Source organism: Diplotaxodon limnothrissa, linkage group LG14 (genome assembly GCF_057381915.1).
Source record: "Diplotaxodon limnothrissa isolate DT_005_m linkage group LG14, D_limnothrissa_male_GT1.1, whole genome shotgun sequence".
Taxonomy (NCBI): domain Eukaryota; kingdom Metazoa; phylum Chordata; class Actinopteri; order Cichliformes; family Cichlidae; genus Diplotaxodon; species Diplotaxodon limnothrissa.
In genome coordinates, this window is record NC_140609.1 from 38,470,133 (window position 1) to 38,491,994 (window position 21,862).

Consider the following 21,862-nt stretch of genomic DNA (forward strand, 5'->3'; position numbering starts at 1 on the left):
ACTGAATGCTTGTAGGTTAAAAAAAAATCTATTTCTATTTTCAACAGTCTTGTTAATGAACTGGCTCTGACAGCGAGAAAGATGTATGCTGATGAAGCTAAGAGCAGCGGACTGGTCAGGTAAACAATGTTCCCTCATCACTCTTTTTCCAAATTAAAAGCACTTATTCATTCTAACAGTTTGAAACCCTTCCCTTCTTCTTCAGCCGAGTGTTTGCAGATAAGGAGGCAATGATGGCTGGAGCTCTGGAGATTGCTGGAGAGATTGCTGGTCGCAGCCCAGTTGCTGTGCAGGGCACCAAAATAAACCTCATCTATGCCAGAAACCACAGCGTAGCAGATGGATTGGATTACATTGTAAGGATGAATATAATATGACAAAGTTTTCTGTGCATATTTTTGTCAGCTTCACAACGTCACTCTTAAGGTTTGTGTTCAGAGTTCTACGGAAGGAATCTGGCATTGCTACCTCATTCCCTCCATTTCAGTTTCCTGGTGTCTTTTATATGACACTTGATAGCATAAAGGGGATGTGGCATGCTCACTTAAATGCATATGAACTTATAAAGTTCCCTTTTTAAAGTACTGACTTAAATTCATAATTTCTCCTTCTCCAGGCCACGTGGAACATGAGCATGCTTCAGACTGAAGATCTGATGAAATCAGCTCAGGCAGCCCTCGAGAAGAAGAGTCCCAAAACTAAGACATACTCTAAACTCTGAACACCAGTGAGGCAAAGCTCAGATACAGAAAGTGCCTCTTTCCTCCTCCACTCCGGCCTTTCTTACAGCAATTTTATAAATCAAAATTACATTTACTAGCTTGATATCTGTATCCACACTAGACAGTATTTTAATGTCATTATGTGTTTAATAATTCATTCAGGTTCATATTTCTCCTGCTCTAATATTTAACTAAGGCAAATCTTAACTGACTGAGCTGAGAAACATTTTGTTCATCTGTAAACGATCTTCTGAATGTTTCCTCATTAAAGAGACTCGTGTGAAAGTGATTTCAAATATTCAGTACTGTTATTTGCCAAAATATTTTTACTTTGCATAATTTTATCTGATAAATTTTCTGATTCAGTTTGAGTGCAAATAACTTAAAATGCTTTATTGATAAAACTATAAATAAAATTTTCAAAGTAAACTATGACACAATCAAAGTCGATCACTGTTGGGTCTGCTTGGCACGAAGCTTCTGTAAGGTTTTCTGTGAAGAGATGGGAGAAAAACATTCTTTTAACTTAAATTCAGGAAGTTCCTGCAGCTCCAAGAAGCCTATGTATGATTAAAGCGCTTCACCTTGTGGAACTCCTTAGCTTTCAGTCTGTTTTTTGCATAATCTTCCTGTCGACTCTTCGAGGCTTTCCGATGCTTCACCTCCTCCAGCTGCTCATACAGCCTGCGGAACAAAATTATTTTGATCTGGTAAATTACACTTCTGTTTAAACTACCTGAATAACTCCAAATATTATTTGACTACCTTTGAGTTCTCTGGTGCATCTTGGAAAGATTACGTCTCCTTTGCTCCAGCGTGCAGATCTTCATGTCATCCAGCTTCTTCTGTTCGGAATCACTCACTGAGAGAAAATAGCAAAATGTCATTGTTACACACCATCACAACATAATCAGACTCGATACAAGCAGTGAAGTGAGTAAAAAATAAATTAAAAAAAAATATTTAGGGGACATTAGCCAATTCTAGCTAGTGACTGTTTCCATCAATTACCATCATCCCAGTCATTTAGTCAGCAAACTCATCCACTGGGCTTTCTCTGCACCAGATAAAGGACTCAGACCTTGAAACTTGGCCCACACACATTCTCATCCATTTCACTGAACACTGGAGCTCCTCAGGGTTATCTGCAGAGTCCCTTCCTTACCTACTGTACACCTCTGATTGCAGACCTGTTCATTTATCCAACATCATTATGTTGATGACACAGATGTTTCTGGGCTAATCTCAAGTGAAGAGGAGTCCGTATATGGAGACAGGTAGAGCGACAATCAGCACAGTGTTCAGTTTGCACCACTAAGACTATGGGGGGAAAGCAAAACAGACTCAGACCCACTGATGGAGAGTAAAGTCCTTCCAGAGAACCTGCCATAATAAAGTGGGCACATCAGAGGACATTTGGGAGGAACAACTGCTCATTTCTTTCTACAGTGCGACAGTTGAGTCTGTTGTAATGCACCGCTTACCAGTGTGGTATGCAGGCTGTTCTGTAGCAGACAAACAGGCACTGTGAGGAGTGGTGAGAACAGCAGAAAACAAAAAATATAAATGGCCCTACCTGGCGGATACTCAAACAAGCACAAAACATCATCAGGGAGTGCTCTCACCATCTGAACTGTTGCACTCTAGCAGAGGATAGAGATAAACCAAAACCCACACCTCAAGGCTCAGAGACCGGTCCTTTCCAAATACCATCTGTGTCACTTACATGCACCAATAAATGTCTGCACTGATAATTGACTCATGCTGCTATTTATAGCTTACTTGTTGTATTTTTTATTTATTATTGCTCTATTTGCAATGACAAAGCTATTTGGTTCTAAAGAATGCAGGTTTAACACATTTCCACATTAAATTTTTCAAACATAGAGGCTTCTTTAATATGCACTACATAAGCTGGTATAAACCTGCGTGCTGCCTCAAACCAGGCGCCTCATCTATAATAAAAAGACATACCATTGAAGATTAAGCTATCCAGCAGTGTATGAAATGATTAAAATGAGCCAGTAAAAACATCTGGAACTATTATCATTTGTGGATGATCCAGACCTCCTGCATGGCTTCCTGGACAGGCAGTGGAGCACCTTCTCTAACAGACTGATTCAGCTCCACTGTCATAAGGACAGGAAATATCTCACATGACATACCCTCACTCTCTATAATATAATTATCTCTCAGGCAGAAGCATCTGGCAGATTTCATGCAACCACTGTAATAAAATAATTTCCCTAATGCAGGATGAAGTAATTCTCATTTTTATTCTGGTGGTACCTGGTGGAAGAAGCTGGGGGGGTTTCTGCTGCTTGATGAAACCAGATTCCTCCATCTGTTGTGGGGCCTGTTCTCCCTTTGACTTTGTACTGGCCTTGTGTAGAGGTTCTGGTTTAGTTTTTGTGTTACAGGTCACTGGTTGACATGTGTTCGCTTTAGCTTGCTCACTTCCTTCTGGTAGCACTTGGAGCTCACGTTGAGTTTTAGCAAGAGCAACTTTGGCCTTGATTTCCTTCACCCTGTGGTTGGATCTCTGGAGCAGAGCTGCAAGTTTCTGCTGGTTGACATCTGGCTGGTCTCTGCACGGACCCCACTGAAACTCTAGGACTGTCACTGGAAAGAGGGAAGGAAGTAACGGTCAGGTTTATAAAGTTTTGGCTTAAAAATGATGTAATGTTAGGAGAGAAAATATGTATATCAGTCCCTTGACGTCTGTACTACAAAGCGATTCAAAGTACTACGGTATATTGCTTTTTGATGATTAACAAAAACTGTAGACCATCTTAGAGCCCCTTAATACCAGCACAATGAGGTCTGAGGGATCCTCCAGAAGGAATCATCCTGTGACATATTTGATCAGTAGTCCGTGATCTGTAATATCAATTATAACCTGATCTGGAGCACTTATCCTGCAGCATAAGTTACCATGGCGATGTACCCTAGTAAGACATGAACGACTTTACATTTAAAACTCAGAGTTTAACCTGAAGTTACCTCCCTGAGCTCAGAGTCCTGCTTCGTTGTTCAGGCCTATGGTTTTCCCACAATTCACCAGTTTGACTCTGTTATATTTCAGGCAGATATATTCCACTTGCTTTACCTGGATGTGTTTGGCTGTCGTACTCTGGAGTCTCCTCAGGTATCAACGTAGATTCTGCACCCTACAAGTAAATGTTAATGTTTAGAGATGAGAAAGTAACCTGAATGAAAACTCAGTCACGTCACTTCTGAACAGTCACCTCCATCTCTTGGCCTTTCTGCCCTTCCTCACCCCTTCCATCTGGATTCTTGATTACCCAAGCTCCCTCTTCCTCTGAGCTGGTGGACTCCTGGTCCTGCAGTGTAGAGTCTGTCAGGCTCACCAGTGTGATCTCAGACTGCTCCAGGATCCCCTTCTCTTTGGCTGCTTCCTAATAAACAACGAGTTATAAAAATAGGTAAAGCTAACTTAAAACACCAGAAATAACAGTTTTTACTAAAATAACTGTGCTTTTTCAAAGTTGACCAAAGTAACAAATCACAGATTCATACCAGTATCTTATCAGAGACAGGAGAAACATTCCTCAGATTTGGACCGTGACCACACTTGATCTCTTCGGCACTGATTGAATCCGCGCCTCCAAGCCTTTCCTCTACCCGTGACACACCCAAAGCAGGTGTCTCATCACACATGGATAAATTTGACAGAATCTCAGCTGTTTGCTCAACATCTGCCCTCACGGTGGGAGATACTATCAGAACAGACTCCTGGGGATGGCATTGGGTGGTAATGAGCTGGGAGAAGGATTCATGTAAGGTGGAGGAAACTGCGGGGCTGCGGTTTGGCTCCTCCGTTCGAAGACGCTCTGGTGATGGCTCGGACTCCACAGAAGAAAGATCAGAGTGCGAAATGACCTCTACAGGTGTGGTAACACTGCATTCCCTGGTGGCTGGATGCACGTCAGGAAAATTGTGCACGCTGTGCTCAGGCTGGTGAAAGGTGATGGAGAGGTCTGCTGTTTCGTTTTGGGTGACCTCTGCCAAAAGGGGGTGGAATGAATCTGAACCTGCAAACTCTAAAAATGGTGAAAAACAATCTTTCATTAGGAGTAGCACCTTATCTCATGGAGTCTCACTTTAACTCCTCACATACTAACACCTGTTCATTGGAGTGATGATTTATTTCGCTGGGCACCCTTAAGCAAACCCAGACCAGGCCTTTTTCCTAAACCTGACTTCGGCCAGGTTTAGGAAAAAGCACAAGCATAAGAAGGGAGCTGCCACCTCACCTCCTTGCTTATGCACTTTTAACATAATTTTCAACTTTCTAATAACCAGTTAATAAATGGATTATCTTGATTGCTACTGTAAAGTGTCACCACAGATGACTGACCCCAGTAAAGTCTTACGTGAATATTTTGCACCACACCTTCAGCTCTGCCTGAGTCCATGTCTGTTGAACTGGTTTGATTCTGCGTTGTCGGATCCTGTGGATGTGGGCTCATAGCTGGGACAGAGGCACTGTGTGATGAGGCCTCGGGAGGCAGCGCTGGATATGATGGGACCCGGATGTCAGCTGAGACACCAAGAGTCACACGATTTCTTTTACCTGCAAACAAATGAATGACACGTCAAACTTCATGGTGGACATGCTTATGAAGACAGCTGGTTTGTATGAGACTGTTTATAGAAGATGAATTAAGTCCCATAATTTAATGGTCCTGTTTTTTAAGCCTCAAGTTGGCTGTTTTTCTACAAATCACCATCTCTGTGTTCTGAAACTGGGTGAGGGGTGGAGCTCACAGATACCAAGATGTGGCAGTGATCATCCAAAAGCATACTCTGCATTACTGTTGTTTCTGACTTTAATGGGGGCCATTATTTACAAAATGCTCGTGTTTAACTTCAACTGAAGTGGAAACTTGTAAATGAGACAAAAACTCACAATTGGAAGAATTCAAGCTAAAGTTGTTCAGCAAACTAATATTTGGTCATTTTCCCTGAAAAAGATTATTAAAAATCACATTTCTACGTAGTGTTTTTTTAAAAACTTACTTTCATGCCATAATTTTCAGGTTCTGAAAATAAATCATTGTAACCTGATGCCAGGTATTGATTGTACTAGTTCTCGTCCAGTTGGCTATTAGGGGCAATGACTGCAGTCACACAAGGGGAAAACCTTGATTTATGTTTTGCAAAAATACACCATTAGATCTAGAAACTAGGTCCATCTTTTATATACAGCATATTATATGAGCTCTACATATCCTGCTATAAAATTACTGATATATTTAGTTATTTTCACTGCACTGTAGCTAAGAATGTGATATTAGGTTTCACTCACTTTCCCTGATATTCAGCCATTAATTGATAAATTCAGTCAAATGATCATTTTACCTGAGCTTCCACTGTGCTGTTCTGCAGACTCGTCCAGCTCTCCTACCAGGGGTCTCATCTGGCTCTCATCGGGAGCTTCATCTAACCATGAGGTCGACTGCTGCGTCTCCATCCGACCCATCATATGACCTGCATAAAGGTCTCGCCCGCCGCTCAACCAGTGAGAGCTGGACTGATGGGAGAGCCGACCAATCATCCGACTCAGTGTGGAATCCCATCCATCTTGACCCACACTTGGGGAGAACAGCTGGCCCGGAGAGTGACCAAGCATTGATGAGTGAGCTGACGGATGACCAACAAGCTGCTCCAGGGCCGAATCCCTCTGCTCGGTAACGAGGCAGGATGACCGGTCTGCCAGCTGACCAATCAGAGGCCGGAAAGAATCCTGCTCATGATCGTCAACCAGTAATGAGGCTCCAGCAGAGAACTCGCCCACTTTGGGATCCACTTGATTGTGCACTTCCTGCAACGATAACAGGGGAAAAAAAAGAAAAAAGAAGAAGTAGTCAAATTCTTCTAAATCTACTTTCCACTTTTTTTTGCAATTTAGAGACTGGCTAGAACATAATAGAACAGAATAGCCCTATATTGTCATTGTAGATGTACAACTCCAATTCCAATCAAGTTGGGATGTTGTGTACTTTTTCAACCTATATTTAGTTGAATACACTACGAAGACAAGACATCTGATGTTCAAACTGATAAACGTTATTGTTGTTTTGCAAATCTTCACTCATTTTGAATTTGATGCCTGCAACACGTTCAAAGAAGCTAGGACCGGGGCAGCAAAAGACTGGGAAAGTTGAGGAATGTTCAAAAAACACTTGTTTTGAAGAGGTTAATTGGAAACGGGTGTTTGTCATGATTGGGTACAAAAAAGAGCATACCCAAAAGGTTCTGTCGCTCACAAGCAAGGATGGGGCGAGGTTCACCGCTTTGTGAACAAATGCATGGGCAAATAGTCCAGCAGTTTAAGAACAATGTTTCTCAATGTACAATTGCAAGGAATCTGGGGGTTTCATCATCTACTGTCTACAATATCATCAAAGATACAGAAAACCTGGAGAAAACTCTGCACATAAGGCCAAATACCAACACTGAATGCCCGTGACCTTTGATCCCTCGGGCAGCACTGCATTAAAAACCAACATCATTCTGTAAAGGATATTACCACATGGCCTCAGGAATACTTCAGAAAACCATTGTCAGTTAACACAGTTTGTAGCTTCATCTACAAGTACAAGTTAAAACTCTACTAATTCAACTCTAAAATCTGATTGATATAGTCTGCTGCTACAAGTAACACTGAAGCTCCAAACTACAAAGCTAGTGGGTGATGTTACTGGATATGTCCGTCCTTTGTCCAGTCTGTTTACTACCAGAGGAGTCTGAGCCCAACGGGCCATTACAAGCAAGACATTTAGCTGGTTTTGAGGTACTTCCCGTTTCAAGTGCAGAGTCTATGTTTATCTTTTATATACAGCTTAATACTCATAATTTGTGTTTGGGTTACAACATGTGCATGCCCACAGACTCACTGAGCTCAGTTCAAGTGTAGAAACCATCATGAAATGTACTTTAACTTAGTTCACTTCAGGTTCATTATGTTTACATCATCACTCAGGGTATTCAAATATCGATAACAGTTGTTACAAAGAGCTTCAAAGGACTCTAGTATAACAGCTTAAAACTGAATCACTGACCAGGCCTCTCGTCTCCGTTCCTGCTGCGTCTGAGAGAAGAGACTGGCGTCGTGCAGAGCTTTCATCCTCCCCTCTTCTCTCCAAGACTCGAAACAAAGACTGCTGAGAGACCGAAGCGCTGTGTTCTTCCATATGTGAGCCTTCACTGTCTAAAGATCAACAAAGGAATAAAACACTGTGCTATCAGACAGCCTTTGTCACATCTCAGCATCTTATCACACCATGTCTTAACACTCCTACCTAAACTATCAAGGTGAAGACAGAGCATCGCCTTCAAATAAACATGTCCATTTTGTACCTGTTTTCCCAGCAGAGCTGAGGGAGAGGTCAAGTTCCCGTGTATATTTGTCTATAATTTGTTGGATACTGCTGTCACTGAACATCGAGTCCACAGACAGACCAGGAGGGCCAGTCGCTGAGTTTTCCTTAACACAGAAGCTCTCACCAGACAGACAGGAGACGTGTTGTAAATCTGCTCCACCTTCTTGTTGATCAGTGCGTTTATGGAGGACAGATTTATCTAAAGAAGAAGAAGAAGAACCAGGTCAGCACATTAGAAGTATAGCAAAGTCAGAAACACAATGCAAAATAAGAAATAAAAATACAGTGAAATGAATCTAAACCAAGTACTTTTGAAATTCCTAAACCTACCCAAGTAAGTTTTCTGCCAAAACCTTTTATTAATCTCATGATTAATAATAAAAATTAAAATGAACATTTCTTGTGTGTCAATAACCTTACTCTGTCCCTGCTTCCCCGTTTCCCCCTGCTTTTCTTTCACTAAAGCACCAAAATGCCCCAGTTTAGATGTGTAAACCTGCCCCATCAGAGACTCATGCTGTGGCTTCTGATGTGAGCAGCCAAAAAAATGAAATGATTCAGACCATGGCAAAGTCCTCCACACTACAATCACAGACTTCTCCAGCCCTTAAAAATATTATTAATATTTTAATAATAATAAAATGTGAAAAATAATCATTTGGGTACGTGGACATGAATCAGTACGTTAAAAGCTGCAGCTATAACAAGAACTGCTGTGAGACTGTGATGGTCAGTTGTAACAAAGTCGTCTTATTAGGCCATTTTAAAGAAGGAGAAGTTTAAACGGCTTCTTTCAGACAGAAAATGAAATTATGAGCTGCACAAAGACCCAGAATCATGCAAAGTTACTTTAAAATCCAAGAATAGTAATCTGGAAGTGGGAATGAGCAGAACAGGTTCACTTTAAAGTTTAAGGCATAAGTCCATGCAAATGCACAGCAGCACACAGCTGTAACATATAAACAACATGCTCCCTTATAATCCTTACAGTTTAACCATATTATCCGTTTAATCATGAAGAACTACCCCAGTATCTGCTGGATCATCTGATTTAAAGCTGCACAGACATGTCACCTACACACCTGGCTGTTCCTCACCGGTGTTTACATTCTGCTCTGGGTCAGTAGTTATGTAGCTTCCGGTGGAGATGGTAGTAGAAGAGAAGCTGTCAGACCCAGGAGGCCTGTTTGGAGACTGACACAAAATAAACTGTCATGGCATCTTATCTTGTTATAGAGATAAACACACTCTGGACACACATTCATACAGTTGAACATATTGAGGCATTTTGAAATGAAAGCACACACAAACTTATGTTTTGAATATTTAATGCATTTGTATATATGAGCATCCTGACCAGCAGTGATGTACTCAACAAAAAGACCAAACCCCTGAAGAATCACTTACTTTAACAGGAAACCCCACCTAAACACTAACACTGAAGCTCCAAAATACAAAGTTAGGGGGAAATGTTACTGTGGGGATGTCCGTCTTTTGTCCATCTGTTTACTACCAGAGGAGTCTCCCCCTACTGGCCATTACAGAAAGACACTGAGGTACTTCATGTTTCAAGTTCAGAATCTTTTTATCTTTTATATACAGGATAACACTCATACAAATGGACAGTGAAGACCTCTTTCCATTTGTAGAGAGACAACTTAAATTTGTGTTTGGGTTATAACATGTACCGACTCATACATAGACCTGGTGTTACGCAGACTCACTGAGCTCAGTTCAAGTGTAGAAACCATCATGAAATGTATTTTAATTTAATACAATTCAGGTTTATTATGTTTACATCATCGCTCAGTGGAAGGAAGGAAAGAAGAAAGACAAACACAAACCATTCACTCATCACAGGCAGACGAACACACACACACACACACGCACGCACGCACGCACGCACGCACGCACACACACACACACGCACACACACACACACGCAGCTTCTCAAACATAATCACAGGCTGAGGCAGATGCTGCCCAAGCACTCAGATTTGGCTATTTTTCATCATTGATCCACATCATCATGTGAACCTCAGAGGGTATTAAAATATACATAACAGTATTAATATGCACTGACATTTACTTCCTGCATATTAAAACTGCTCCTTCCCTTGTAGCTTTCTAACCCACTATTGGCTACATGAGCTTTCCAGGGGAGGAAAGAGCAGTGATAAACACTATATGAACACTGGGAAAATTGTCACTGGACTGGTTACCTCTGTGGGGGATCTGTAGCTCGTCACTGCAGGACCAGAGAAATCTGCTCCTCTCCCAGAGTCTGAGGAAAGGGGGGACTTTTTTCTTGGGACTGAATCTAGAAAACAGTGTTTCCACGTCAAGAAATCTTTAATTTCCCTGAATTCAGTGGTACCATTTTTTCCCTATGTTAAATCTTCTCTACCCACCAGAGATGGAGGATTCTGGAGATGCTCCTGCCTCTGTCAGTAGCAGTCTCTCTCTCCAGAGGCTGGATCTCCCTGAACTTGTCCCTGAGCTGGATAATCTTTCAGAGATCTTCTGTCCACTGCTGAACTCCGAGGTTGTCTGCAGAGTCCTGTCAGAAGCCATAGAGGAGTCGTACTCCTCCTGCTGATCCCAGCGTTCAATGTGTGAAGGAACTGTCACACCATTGTCTGGGCCTACAGCTAAAACAAATAAATAAGTCGGTGTTATACATGCAGGAGATGAAACTGCCCGATATTCACGTCTTACTGCAGCTGAGCAGACCTGCGAGTTGGCTGGCATCGACCGGAGTCTCCACCTCTTGAATAGCACTGAGCTCGTGCTGTTCAGTCATCATCTCCAAGAAGCCCAGCCTGAGGCGTGTCACAGGGGGCTTTGCTGCTCGTGGAGGGTGGAGGTGTCCTGAGTGGAGGACTGATGTCAGGCCAGGTCCGGCAGCAGCATCACTCTGAACTTTAAAGCACAAGAGAAACAACCAGTCAGAAATATGGACAAAAAAAAAATAATGTGTACCGTTTCATTTTTAAAAACAATGCATTACTCTACATTTTATTTGTGACATCGCTCTGCAACTTTACATGCTCACACTTGAGTTCATGTTATCCCTAAACACTACCACTTTGCAATAAAAGCACTTACAATTGATTGTGGAATATCTAGGAGAGGAATTTTCACAAACTGACTTGCTGTAATCCCATTACAGTAGACTGCATGGCTAGGTACTTGTTTTTATTGAAGCCCAGGTTTATTAGGACAGTTTTAAAGTTGAGAAACAACAATGACAACATTCAAAAAACACAAAGCCTGAATTTAAAGATGAAGATATAGTGTCCCGTCCTGGACTCTAACGAAGATAGACAAGACAAGATTCCACTTTTACTTTTGCAGAAAAGCTGGAAAACGCTTTTGGGAAAACGTTCTCGTGCCCAAAATGTTCTTTGAGCACCAGACACAAATTTAAGGATCCATCCATCCATCCATTCACTTCCGCTTGTCCTTTTCAGGGTCGCGGGGGGCGCTGGAGCCTATCCCAGCTGTCATAGGGCGAGAGGCGGGGTACACCCTGGACAGGTCGCCAGTCTGTCGCAGGGCCAACACACAGGGACAGACAACCATTCATACTCACATTCACACCTAGTGACAATTTAGGTTATCCAATTAACCTATCCCCACAAGCTGCATGTCTTTGGACGGTGGGAGGAAGCCGGAGTACCCGGAGAGAACCCACGCAAACACGGGGAGAACATGCAAACTCCACACAGAAAGACCCCGGCCTGATGTTGGAATTGAACTCAGGACCTTCTTGCTGTGCGGCAACAGTGCTAACCACCGTGCCACCGTGCTGCCCCCAAATTTAAGGATTTGTAATTAATTGTTCATCTCTGTTTTTAAAGAAGACAAAATTAAACTGTTAAGAAAAAAGAAAGAGAACCTGACTGTGAAACACTGACGGGGGCTTTATAATATCTGACATTCTGCCTTGAATCTGCACAGGAGAAAAATCAGAAGGTTTTGAAACATAAGGCAAACAAAAGCAACATTTCCGTTGCATTAATTAAGGACAGGGTTCATACGCCTTTTCAGGGTCAAATTCAAGCACTTTTTAAGCACTTTCAAGGTCCCTTTTCAAGCCTTTAAGAATGCACAAGCATCTACTTAAAATCTATTGAATTTATCATCCGTGATATTATTATGTACAATCCCAATGTATTTTGTTCATCTGCATTAAATAAACAGGCAGCCTTAAAGTATGAAATAATCATATATAAATACACATAAATGTGTGTACTGTCTGAGTGGCTGATTGTGCCCCACAGGCCTCAGTGTGAGCTTGAAGACATTTATAATGTTTAAGTAGTTTAATGTGTAGGAGCTGACGATAAACACATTTTGAATGAAAGCCGGGGAACTTTGGTAGCACAGAAACAAGTGGCTATTCTTTGTGACTATATGGATCACTCGTATTACCATTATTTCACCCAAAGGCACCAAGTTAATACTTTAAAAAAACTGCAGTAATACAAACAAATATAAACAGTACTTGGTGACAACTTTGCTTTTAGCCTTTAACCCTCTGGTGTCCAGGGTATAATTGGCCGTTTTTGACTACTTTTGATTTGGCCTCTATATTTCACCTTTACCTTTCCACCTATATTTCAGCACAATTGATCTAAATTCAGACATAATTTAAAATATGAGTAGAAAGTGATATTTTTGACTGTAAAAACCACAAGCATGTTTAAGGAATAATTTTCATAACTTGAAATGCAAATAGAAACTGTACATTCTTAAAAAATATGCACAAGTTTTGCAAACAAAGTTATATGGTACTATTTACCTAAAAATGCAGCCAAGGCTCAGGCGTTTTTCATATAACCATTTCAAACTATTTACAGAACAATCAGGTGCTCTGCGTCAAATAAGGCGGCACACAAATTATTTATGCAACTCCAAAAAATAGTTTGTGTCCACTATAACACAGATGAGAACAGCACAGGGATAAACCTGCAGGTCTGACAGCAGGTGTGTCACTCAGCGTTTACACTGCAATCTGCCTTTAGTGTTTTTTTTGCAGCAACTGTGACATTAACTAGTAGAACTAACACACAAAACAACAACCACACACTAACTACACAAGACAACACACTAACTTGAGACTCCAAACACGGTAAACGTCACAAATCTCTCACGTATCAAAACTCTCTCTCTCTCGCCGGTCACTCCTAAAACTTCCCCCTCTTCCCAAACGATCAAATGCCACATGTTGCCATATCATTTTTTGATTGGTCGACATGGTACATTTTTCCACCAATAGGGAAGGAGTGTTTTTTTCTTTTTTCACTCACAAGCTTTCACTTGAGTAAATTAACTCACATTACTGCCAAGTAATGTTAGCCAAGTTCACAGCATATACCATAATAGCGCTGCCACACTGCATCACTCTCAGTGCATTTCAATCATTTCTCCAGCGAGTTTGATAGCTAGCAAAATAATAATAATAATTTTAAAAAATTGCATGTGTAACGTACACGTACTGGAAAATTATTTACTAGGATTCACCTATCATGCGACTGGAGAGTGCCAACTCCGCCATTGTCGTTTTCCATCAAACACTCATTACAACAGCAACCTACAGGTATGTTAGCGCACTCATCCCCGACTGTTAGAGGGAGGGGCGGGGTCACACGTCGAAACAGACGCAAGGCAGCCAGGCGGGGAAATTTTGCTTTTACATTTTGCGACTCATTTTATTTCTCTATCTGATAAGAAAACTATTCAATCAGATAGTTATTTGTTGTGAATGAAATACAGTTACACTTTCAAGCACCACATCTGAAATTCAAGCACTTTTCAAACCTTGAAAAAGACAACATTAAAATTCAAGTATTTTCAAGGAGTTCAAGCACCCGTACGAACCCTTTAAGGAATAAAGATCAGTGGTTTGTAATAGTGCTTGTTAACTTAAGAACGATCGTTATTATTGTTTACTTCATTCAGTCATGTGCATTTGTCCCAGAAATCATTTTGACAAAAATATCTCCATTCTCAACATGTCAGCTACCTGTTTGACTGCTGTTGGATGGATGTTGTTCAGAGGAGCTGTCGCGATCTTGAGGGTCCTCTAGGTGTGATAAAGTTCCTCCATTAGACTCCTCTATGGCCTTGAGCAGGGATGCAAGTAACTGGAGGCGATTCTGATTAATGTTCTCCGAAACCGCAGTTTCACCATCAGGCCGAGAAACTGGCTGTAGGTGAGAAAAAGTCATCAAGATGGTTCATTTCTCACATGTTCTTTCACTCTTAAACATTTAAGCTGATGGTGTTTTTTGGCACTCTGCTTTTCAGTCTTTGTTTCTACGCAATCCTTTCTTAAAACTATGATTTTTTTTTACTGCAAAATAACTGCTTTAACAGTCCTCTCACTTACTTGTGCATCGGTATTAATCAGAGCCTGCAATGTCTCCTTTTGTCTCCTCATCTGCACCATCTCCAAGTCCTGTCTCCGCCTCTCCTCTTCCTGTTGCCTTTGCTGCAGCATCAGTGCCTCCCTCTGCTCTAGTACTCGCCTCTGGGCCTCCTGCAACTCTTGTCTTTGTCTCTCCATGTTGTCCTCTCCAACGCTCAGGGATCCAGTGCTCCGAGAGGCCTCTGCCTCAGCCAGAGCATAACCTGAAAGTGGAGCTGTAACCTCTGCGATGGTCGATTTCATGACTTTGAAGGGTTCAGAGGATGGCTGCACTGGGATGCTGCTAGAGTGATGTTCTGTGAATCGTTTACAAGGCAGCTTCTCTTTGGTGACTGACAGCGGTCTCATTCTCTCTGGAAGGTGCTCTGTTACTTTCTCCATTATGCTGTCAGTCAGCCAAGACGTGTCATTTAGTCTCTGGTATCTCAGACTGTCTGAGTCAGATTCAACATCATCTGGCAGCGGTTTGGAAGCCAGACTAAAACCAGATAGGCTCGGAGGGGACGTTAATGTGTCAGATTCTTCTGTGGAAACATCCTCAGAGGTTTGTGGCAATTCATGATTATACACAGGCACTGCATGAGCCTGGAGAGGAGCCTGGGGAGGAGCCTGGGGAGGAGCCTGGGGAGTCTGCAGAGGGGGGTGGAGAGGAGCATGGGAAGTATTCAGCGGGGGATGGAGAGGAGCCTGGGGAGGAGCCTGGGGAGTCTGCAGAGGGGGGTGGAGAGGAGCATGGGAAGTATTCAGCGGGGGATGGAGAGGAGCCTGCAAAGGGCCCCAGGGAGCGTGGAGAGGAGCATGGAGAGGAGCCGGCGCAGCTTGCAGACGACCTGGATGACGAACACACTGTGTACTGTTTGGAGGTGGATGAGCAAGGCCTGGAGGCACAACAGGAGGTAGTAATGAAGTGGCAGTCATGTTGTAACGAATCTGTAGAGCTTGTTGGTATTCCTCCAGGCGCTGGCGAGCCACTTTCACTCTTTGGTGGATTCTAAAATTTAAAAAAAACAAAACAACAACAACATCAAAGGCATTAAAGTTATGTAAACTCAGAATCACAAACTGGCCCAAACAGATTTATTCATCACACCTGTTTTGCTCTAACAACCGCTGCTGGTATTCTCTGATCCTTTTGCTATGGTCGTCCTTATCTGCAGGAGGAACTACCTGTGAAGATCAAACACAAAGGAAGGGATTACTCATACAGCCTGGAAAACCCCTCACAGAAGACAATGGTGGAGGACAAAACCTTGAATTTCCACAGTTCACATTACTAGTTTTTGACCAGTCCCTCCCAAGTGTGTGTGAATCTGTTAGATTTATTTTCTCAACTTAATTTTTCTCTTCTTATCTGGAAAATATCCCATCTAAGCTGTATTTGATTCTCTGTCCTGGATTGTCATAAATCATCACTAATATAATCTTCTCAGGCTCTGGCTATGACGGGGTGGGCAACTGGTAATGAACTAATCATTTGATTCAGGTGTGTTGACCCAGGGTGATATCTAAAACCTGCAGGACACCGGCCCTTGAGGCCTGGAGTTCCCCCGCCCCTGGGCTATGAGCACAGAAGCTCCACCTACATGTTAATCAAACCTGTTTGTGAGAGGCAGCCAATCAGAAGAATTGCTCAAATGAGGAGGAGCTAAAGTAGCTTGCTTCAAAGTCAGGATGTCATGAGGGAAAACACATACAACAATGTGAAGATTATTTTGAACTGTAAATCAGGCAAGAGCAAATTATACATAATACGTTGGTCAACTTTAAGCAAAAAACAACAAATAACAACTGAACATGTTTCTCAGACTAAAGTAATATTAGACCCAAGGAGGTTAAGCATCAGAAGATGTTAACCGCATGTATAACATCCATGACATATTTTGCATCTTCGCTATTATGAGCATGTCAAGATTAATCCAATAAATAGAATTTTCAATAGCCATTAAAAAAACCTGATAACAGGAAAATTGAATGGAGGTTTGACAGTTGGATTAGAGACCTACCTCATTGGCTAAATTAGGGGTGATAGAGATGACATCGTGGTCATGGACTGGCACTTCTGGTTGGTTAATGGTTTCTTCCTGGGTCACGGCAGCCTTCAGTCGTTCTTTCTCCTGCTGAGCTTCAAGCAGCATCTGCTCCAACTTGGCCTTCTGGTCTTCCAGCTCCTGCAGCAAAAACATCTGCTGCTGCTTCTCCCTTTCAAGCTCCGCTTCCTGGGCAGGAAAAAAAAAAAAAGAGGCTTAAAAAGTGATGCTACTAGATGCAAACTCAGATTTGAGCTACGTTTTAGTTTAGAAGATAAAATTTTAGCTGCATCAGGTGTGTTACTGTTAATTCAAAGCTAGTCCCTGGTAAAATCTTTATCACCTCCTCTCCAAAAATCACCAGCAGGAATTCACAACAAGCCCACAATGAGTTTCTCAGCAAAACCTGGTTCTAACCAGTCAGTGAACTGGTGATGAAGTACTGGGACAACAATGAAACAAGTGCTTACAATATAGAGAAGATCTGTTCGATCAACAATGGTCTGCTGCAGTGTCAAAATTCTGGGACAGAATAGAGAAGGGGGGCACAGAAAATCAAACAAGAGGGGGGCACAGAGCAGTAGTCTCGCATACTTTGTACACCGCCTCCATCTGACTACAGAACTCCCTGCAGGCATGCTCGGATTTTAGCGGACAGTGAACGTGCCATCTCTGCAGGACTAGAAAACCAGCTCCCAACCATCGCGGGACACAGAGTACAGACATTTAAGTTTTTTACTCTCAATATTAACTCCTCCCATCTAAGTGAAAAGTCTCACAGAAATTAAAATGAACACGTACCCGTTTCTTTCGCTCTTCTTCAAACTCTTGGATTCTATTGGCCAGAGCAGCAGGAAACTGAGTATCTGAAGCTGATGATGGCAGCGGCGTTTTCTCTGATGCTGGTTGAGTTCAGAAAAAAATCCACAAGATTATAACCTTGTAATAAACATTTGTACTTTTTTAAACTGTTAAAATAATATTAATAGTTTTATTAATATTTATGTAGATTGTTCTTACAGCTGATCACAGTCACTGATTACCTGGTGGAGACCGGTCAGCCTCCTGGGGCTCGGTGGGGGTCCATTCGTCTTTTCCTCCGCTGATCAGAGAGCCTGTTTCGATCGTCATGTCACGCTCTGGGATCTGATCTCGGATGATCGTTGGGGAATCAGCAGCAGAGCTGCGACTGCTGTGGTCAATCCACTGGTTCCTTTGGCTCCTGATACGATCCAGGAGCCTCTTCAATGCCCGTTGAGGAGCAGGTTTCTGGGAAACCACTGCAAACAAAGAAAAACTCAAGGAAATTACATCAAGGTTTCAACATTCATGCTACATTCTGGGCCAGAAGGTTTTTTATTTCTCAGAATTTGACATAATTCATACAATACACTTCAGTAAGCTATTATCTGACAACTGATCTTATTATAAACTGCACAAGAATGACTTGAGTTTTTAAATCTGGTGCTTCTGGTCACCTTCAGCTGATGTTTCCTGCTCAGTGCTTCCAGGTTCCTGCTCTGTGTCATGTTGTGCATTTTCTGTTTCAGGTGTTGTGATTTCATCCACTGTGACATCCAGCTCTTGATCTTGGCTGGTTGTGGAGTGGGCTGGAAGAGGCTCAGGTGCCAGCTGGACCACCAGGTCACCTTTAACCCCTGTAACAATTAACAAAGTTTAAAGAGGCTTCAGAGCAACTTCAGTGCCCATTTCTGGCCAACGTTGTTTCTCTGGTTTTAAGAACATGTATGAATACTGAAAACCCGGATTTGCTACAAAATACACGATGAAGAGTCCTTACTCCTCTCTCCAGTGTACATGTCCTCAAAGGCGAACTCCATCTCCCTCTGGAAGTCTTCTCTCATTTCCTGTCTCTTATAGAGAGGCTGGAAGATCTGAGGAGGCATCTGCGACACCTGCTGCCTCCTCCTGAGCAGATCTGTCTGCTGCATGTGTTCCAGTTCAACCAACAAACGCTCATGATCCTAAAGGAGGCCATTAAACACCGATCAGGCACTTCATATGACCAAAAAGTAAACAGTTCTCATCTCTTCTTACAGCTAAACAAGTTAAATGCAAGCCTATCAAACATGTTAAAGTACTACATTTTTTAAACATGTAATGAAAGTGCAACCTCCACAAGAATTTCTTTATTCTGGCATGTAAGTGACTAGGTTAATTAGTCGCCAGGTTAACAGGCAAGTTGTACCTGCATGAGCTGTTCCTTCCTCAGAGCCTGCCTCCCTCTGAGACGAGCCTTCTCCAGCTGCTCTTCTCTCCTCCTCATTTCCTCTGTCTCCAAGTCCTGCTGTCTTTTCGCATGTAGCTCAGCTTCCTCGTGGGCATTTGGCTGATTAGGCAGATCGATTAGATAACTCTGACAAATCGCGCTGGTAAATACAAACAAAAATCAGAGGGTGTTTTACCTGGTTTATGTCCACCTCTCTGTCCACTGTACTCTTGGCCATGTGGTAATGTGTGGTAGCGAAAGCACTCACATCCGATCTCCTTACGAAACGTGGCTTTTTGGGACTGATGTTCTGCTTCAAGGAGAGAAGACAAGGTTACCTTGACTTTCATTTAGCTTTACTTTCATTTGATATTCAGGATTTGGAAACGTTCAGGAAATTATTATCACTGTTTGGGAAAATCACCTGAACAGGGTTTGGGAGAGGCAGTGGAAGGCTAGCCACCTTTGCTGATCTTTCCTTTTCTGCCAGTAATGCCTTCTTCCTGGCATTGACAACTCTACAGAACAGTGAAGCCACAGGTTTAATGATCAGTTCATTCTGATTAAATTTAAACACATAAACATCTGAAAATTCTTGTGATGACGCTCACTGGTTTTGCTTCTCATGGTCTTTAAGCCTCTGTGATTTGAGCTCCTTCAGCGCTTCTCGATAACGCTCCTCTGCTTTGACGTGATTCTCCTCCTCCCTCTGAGCTATGGCTGCCAAGTCGGGTTCCTTGAACAACAAGTTTAGCCACGAAAAATAAATATCATATGGACAAGGGTTAACAAGAATCAAATATCAACATGGTGCAGTGTATTCTGCCATTTCTAAACAATTCAAATGCTACTAAAGTGTCCTAGTGCAAAAGACTGAAGCACGCTAGACTACTATTACTCTGCTTCTTCCTTAAGCAGATTGAACATTAATATTTTGTTTTCTCACAGAGTGAAAAAACCCAACCTAAGTTGGAGCTCTAGCTCGGGGACATAATTTATTTGACAAAAGTCATTCAAAGTTTAAACTTTTAGTAACATAATCAGTCTTTCAATAGCTTCTATGTTTTTTTCCCAAAGTTTAAATTTAGCTTTTATTAAAAGTTGACATTTCTCCTTCATTCTGCAGACACGATAGGATGACATCACTAACTGCTGATTTCCGTTCTAGTCTTTTAAAAAAAAATAGTTTCATGCACAGGTCTTATCCTTTCAGCGTACAAATGATAAAACATACCAAACTTTTTGTCCACTTTCAACTGAGAAGACACATTGTAAAATTTCAGTTGAGAATTGGAAATGCAGGATGTCTCTCTCTCTCTCTCCTGCAATTACTTCCATATAATAAAGACTAAGGTTGTGAAAAATTAGTATGTGGTCAAGCAGCTGGTGCAATGATACACTCAAAATGTCTTAGTTGGATACACAACAACTAGAACGTAGCAAAGAGTATTCGGTGGAGGTTTTTTCCCCAAATGATGACAACATATTTTTCTTTGGATTTTGGACTGTCACTGTTACTTTGATCTGTGGATTTCAGTATTCATGACAACTGAAAAAATATTTTTATAAATTAAATAATTAAAATAATAGCAAATATATATAATTATATATTTATATGAAGCTTGCTTTACATGATTTATCTAACTGTCTTAAACAGATGAATCTTCTCGGGAAGTTTAAGACATTTTCTAACTAATTTCAGACATTTTAATGACCCACAGAAACCCTGTGGACACTGCACTGATGTGGCTCAAAATTTGGATTCATACATTCTTTTTATTCTTTCATAATCCCCGTTTTAGTGTCTCTAATTTTAACTATTTTAGCCTTACGTTTTCTTTTGCATTCCTGTGCCCCTGGCCGAGCAGCTGGAGACTCTCCTGGTATAACCTCTGCAGCCTCTGGAGCTTTTCCCTCTGCTGTTGCTCCCACTCCTTCCTCAGCTCCCGCTCAAGTTGTTGCAGCTCATACTGTCGCCTCTGCTCAACATCTTGGCGGATCTGCTGTGCAATGTACCGGTGCTGCTCCCGCACCTGTGTGTCAACACAAAACACACACTCAGTGTGCATATATCACGCAGAACTATGCACATGGCATAGTGACAGTAGGTTACAGTGATGACCAACTTAATTATCTTCATCACGTCATCTGTCAACAGAAAAAAATGGATGCAATACAAAAGATAAATCTTGGCCACTAATACCAGCAAATCTAATCTTATTTGAAAAAATAAATAAATAAATAAAAATGTGTCAGCAAACTTCATAGCAGAATACTTTGTGAACTTTAGGTCCTTCACTGGTTAGTTACATACGAGACTTTACAGCTTCATCATGCTAAAAGAAATACTACGCGAATACCCTGAAACTGTCTGCCTTTGTTTATTCATGTGTCAAAGCAACTTTCGGAGACAGAACAGACCGATCAGACTTCAAAAAAATGACTGTACGCACATAAAAAGACAGATCTTTTACACATGCAAGTAAAATTGAATGTAGGCTGAAGTTATGAACTCATGTGAGCCTTAATATAGTGTTTATCAGACAGAAACAGGGGTTCAAGTAAGCACTGGCGCTTCATCGGAAAACATCCCACAGGTGCTGGAAATCAGGGACCTAAAGTGAAGCAGAAAGCCATAACACCGCCTTATTACCTGCTGTATCCGCAGTTTTCTCCTCCTTTCCTGCTCCTCTCGTATCATCCGAGCCTCTTCGTTGGGACTCGGTCTTAATCTGGACACTTTTCTCTTCATTTTGGAGCACTTCACTGGCGGACATTTCCCCCCAAAAAGCAAACAGCAGGTTGCGGTTCAGCTAGCGGCGACGGCTAATGTTTGCACGCTTCACTTTGTTCGCCGGCATAAAGGTTCCGTAGGACAACTTAAACTTGAAACAAGTGTTTACTATACAAGCAATTACCAGGCAGGACGCTTAAAGTGCTGTTTATTATCCGAAATCCATGCCAACCCAAAAAACGGACGTTTTTGTTTTTTTCTTTGTCCTAAACGTCACATCCGGTAGTTTAAACTGCCCGCCGTG

General features: G+C 41.9%; 2 protein-coding genes across 2 annotated transcripts in view; one reads left to right on the top strand and one right to left on the bottom strand.

Annotated features, from left to right (window-relative positions):
• LOC146619454 (delta(3,5)-Delta(2,4)-dienoyl-CoA isomerase, mitochondrial-like) overlaps positions 1-1,305 on the top strand; it is an 8,774-nt gene extending 7,469 nt beyond the window's left edge. The window contains exons 8-10 of the mRNA XM_085371259.1: positions 48-119; positions 206-356; positions 617-1,305. Coding sequence (XP_085227385.1) covers positions 48-119; positions 206-356; positions 617-721 — 328 coding nt within the window. The 3' untranslated portion in view covers positions 722-1,305. The remainder of the gene's footprint in view (positions 1-47; positions 120-205; positions 357-616) is intronic.
• Positions 1,086-21,811, bottom strand: cep295 (centrosomal protein 295). The gene is made up of 29 exons (XM_085371258.1): positions 21,478-21,811; positions 20,657-20,857; positions 19,436-19,560; positions 19,249-19,342; positions 19,021-19,137; positions 18,804-18,944; positions 18,396-18,579; positions 18,073-18,252; positions 17,638-17,874; positions 17,396-17,496; positions 16,567-16,783; positions 15,658-15,730; positions 14,529-15,558; positions 14,163-14,346; positions 10,865-11,053; positions 10,543-10,782; positions 10,354-10,451; positions 9,214-9,325; positions 8,109-8,330; positions 7,811-7,959; positions 6,108-6,570; positions 5,140-5,319; positions 4,263-4,786; positions 3,971-4,141; positions 3,832-3,892; positions 3,012-3,344; positions 1,488-1,584; positions 1,307-1,406; positions 1,086-1,214 (listed from the first exon to the last, which is right to left on the bottom strand). Exons 1-29 carry the CDS (start codon positions 21,574-21,576, stop codon positions 1,173-1,175), a joined length of 5,964 nt encoding a protein of 1,987 aa, XP_085227384.1. The 5' UTR covers positions 21,577-21,811; the 3' UTR covers positions 1,086-1,172.
• Between the last annotated feature and the right edge of the window lie 51 nt (positions 21,812-21,862).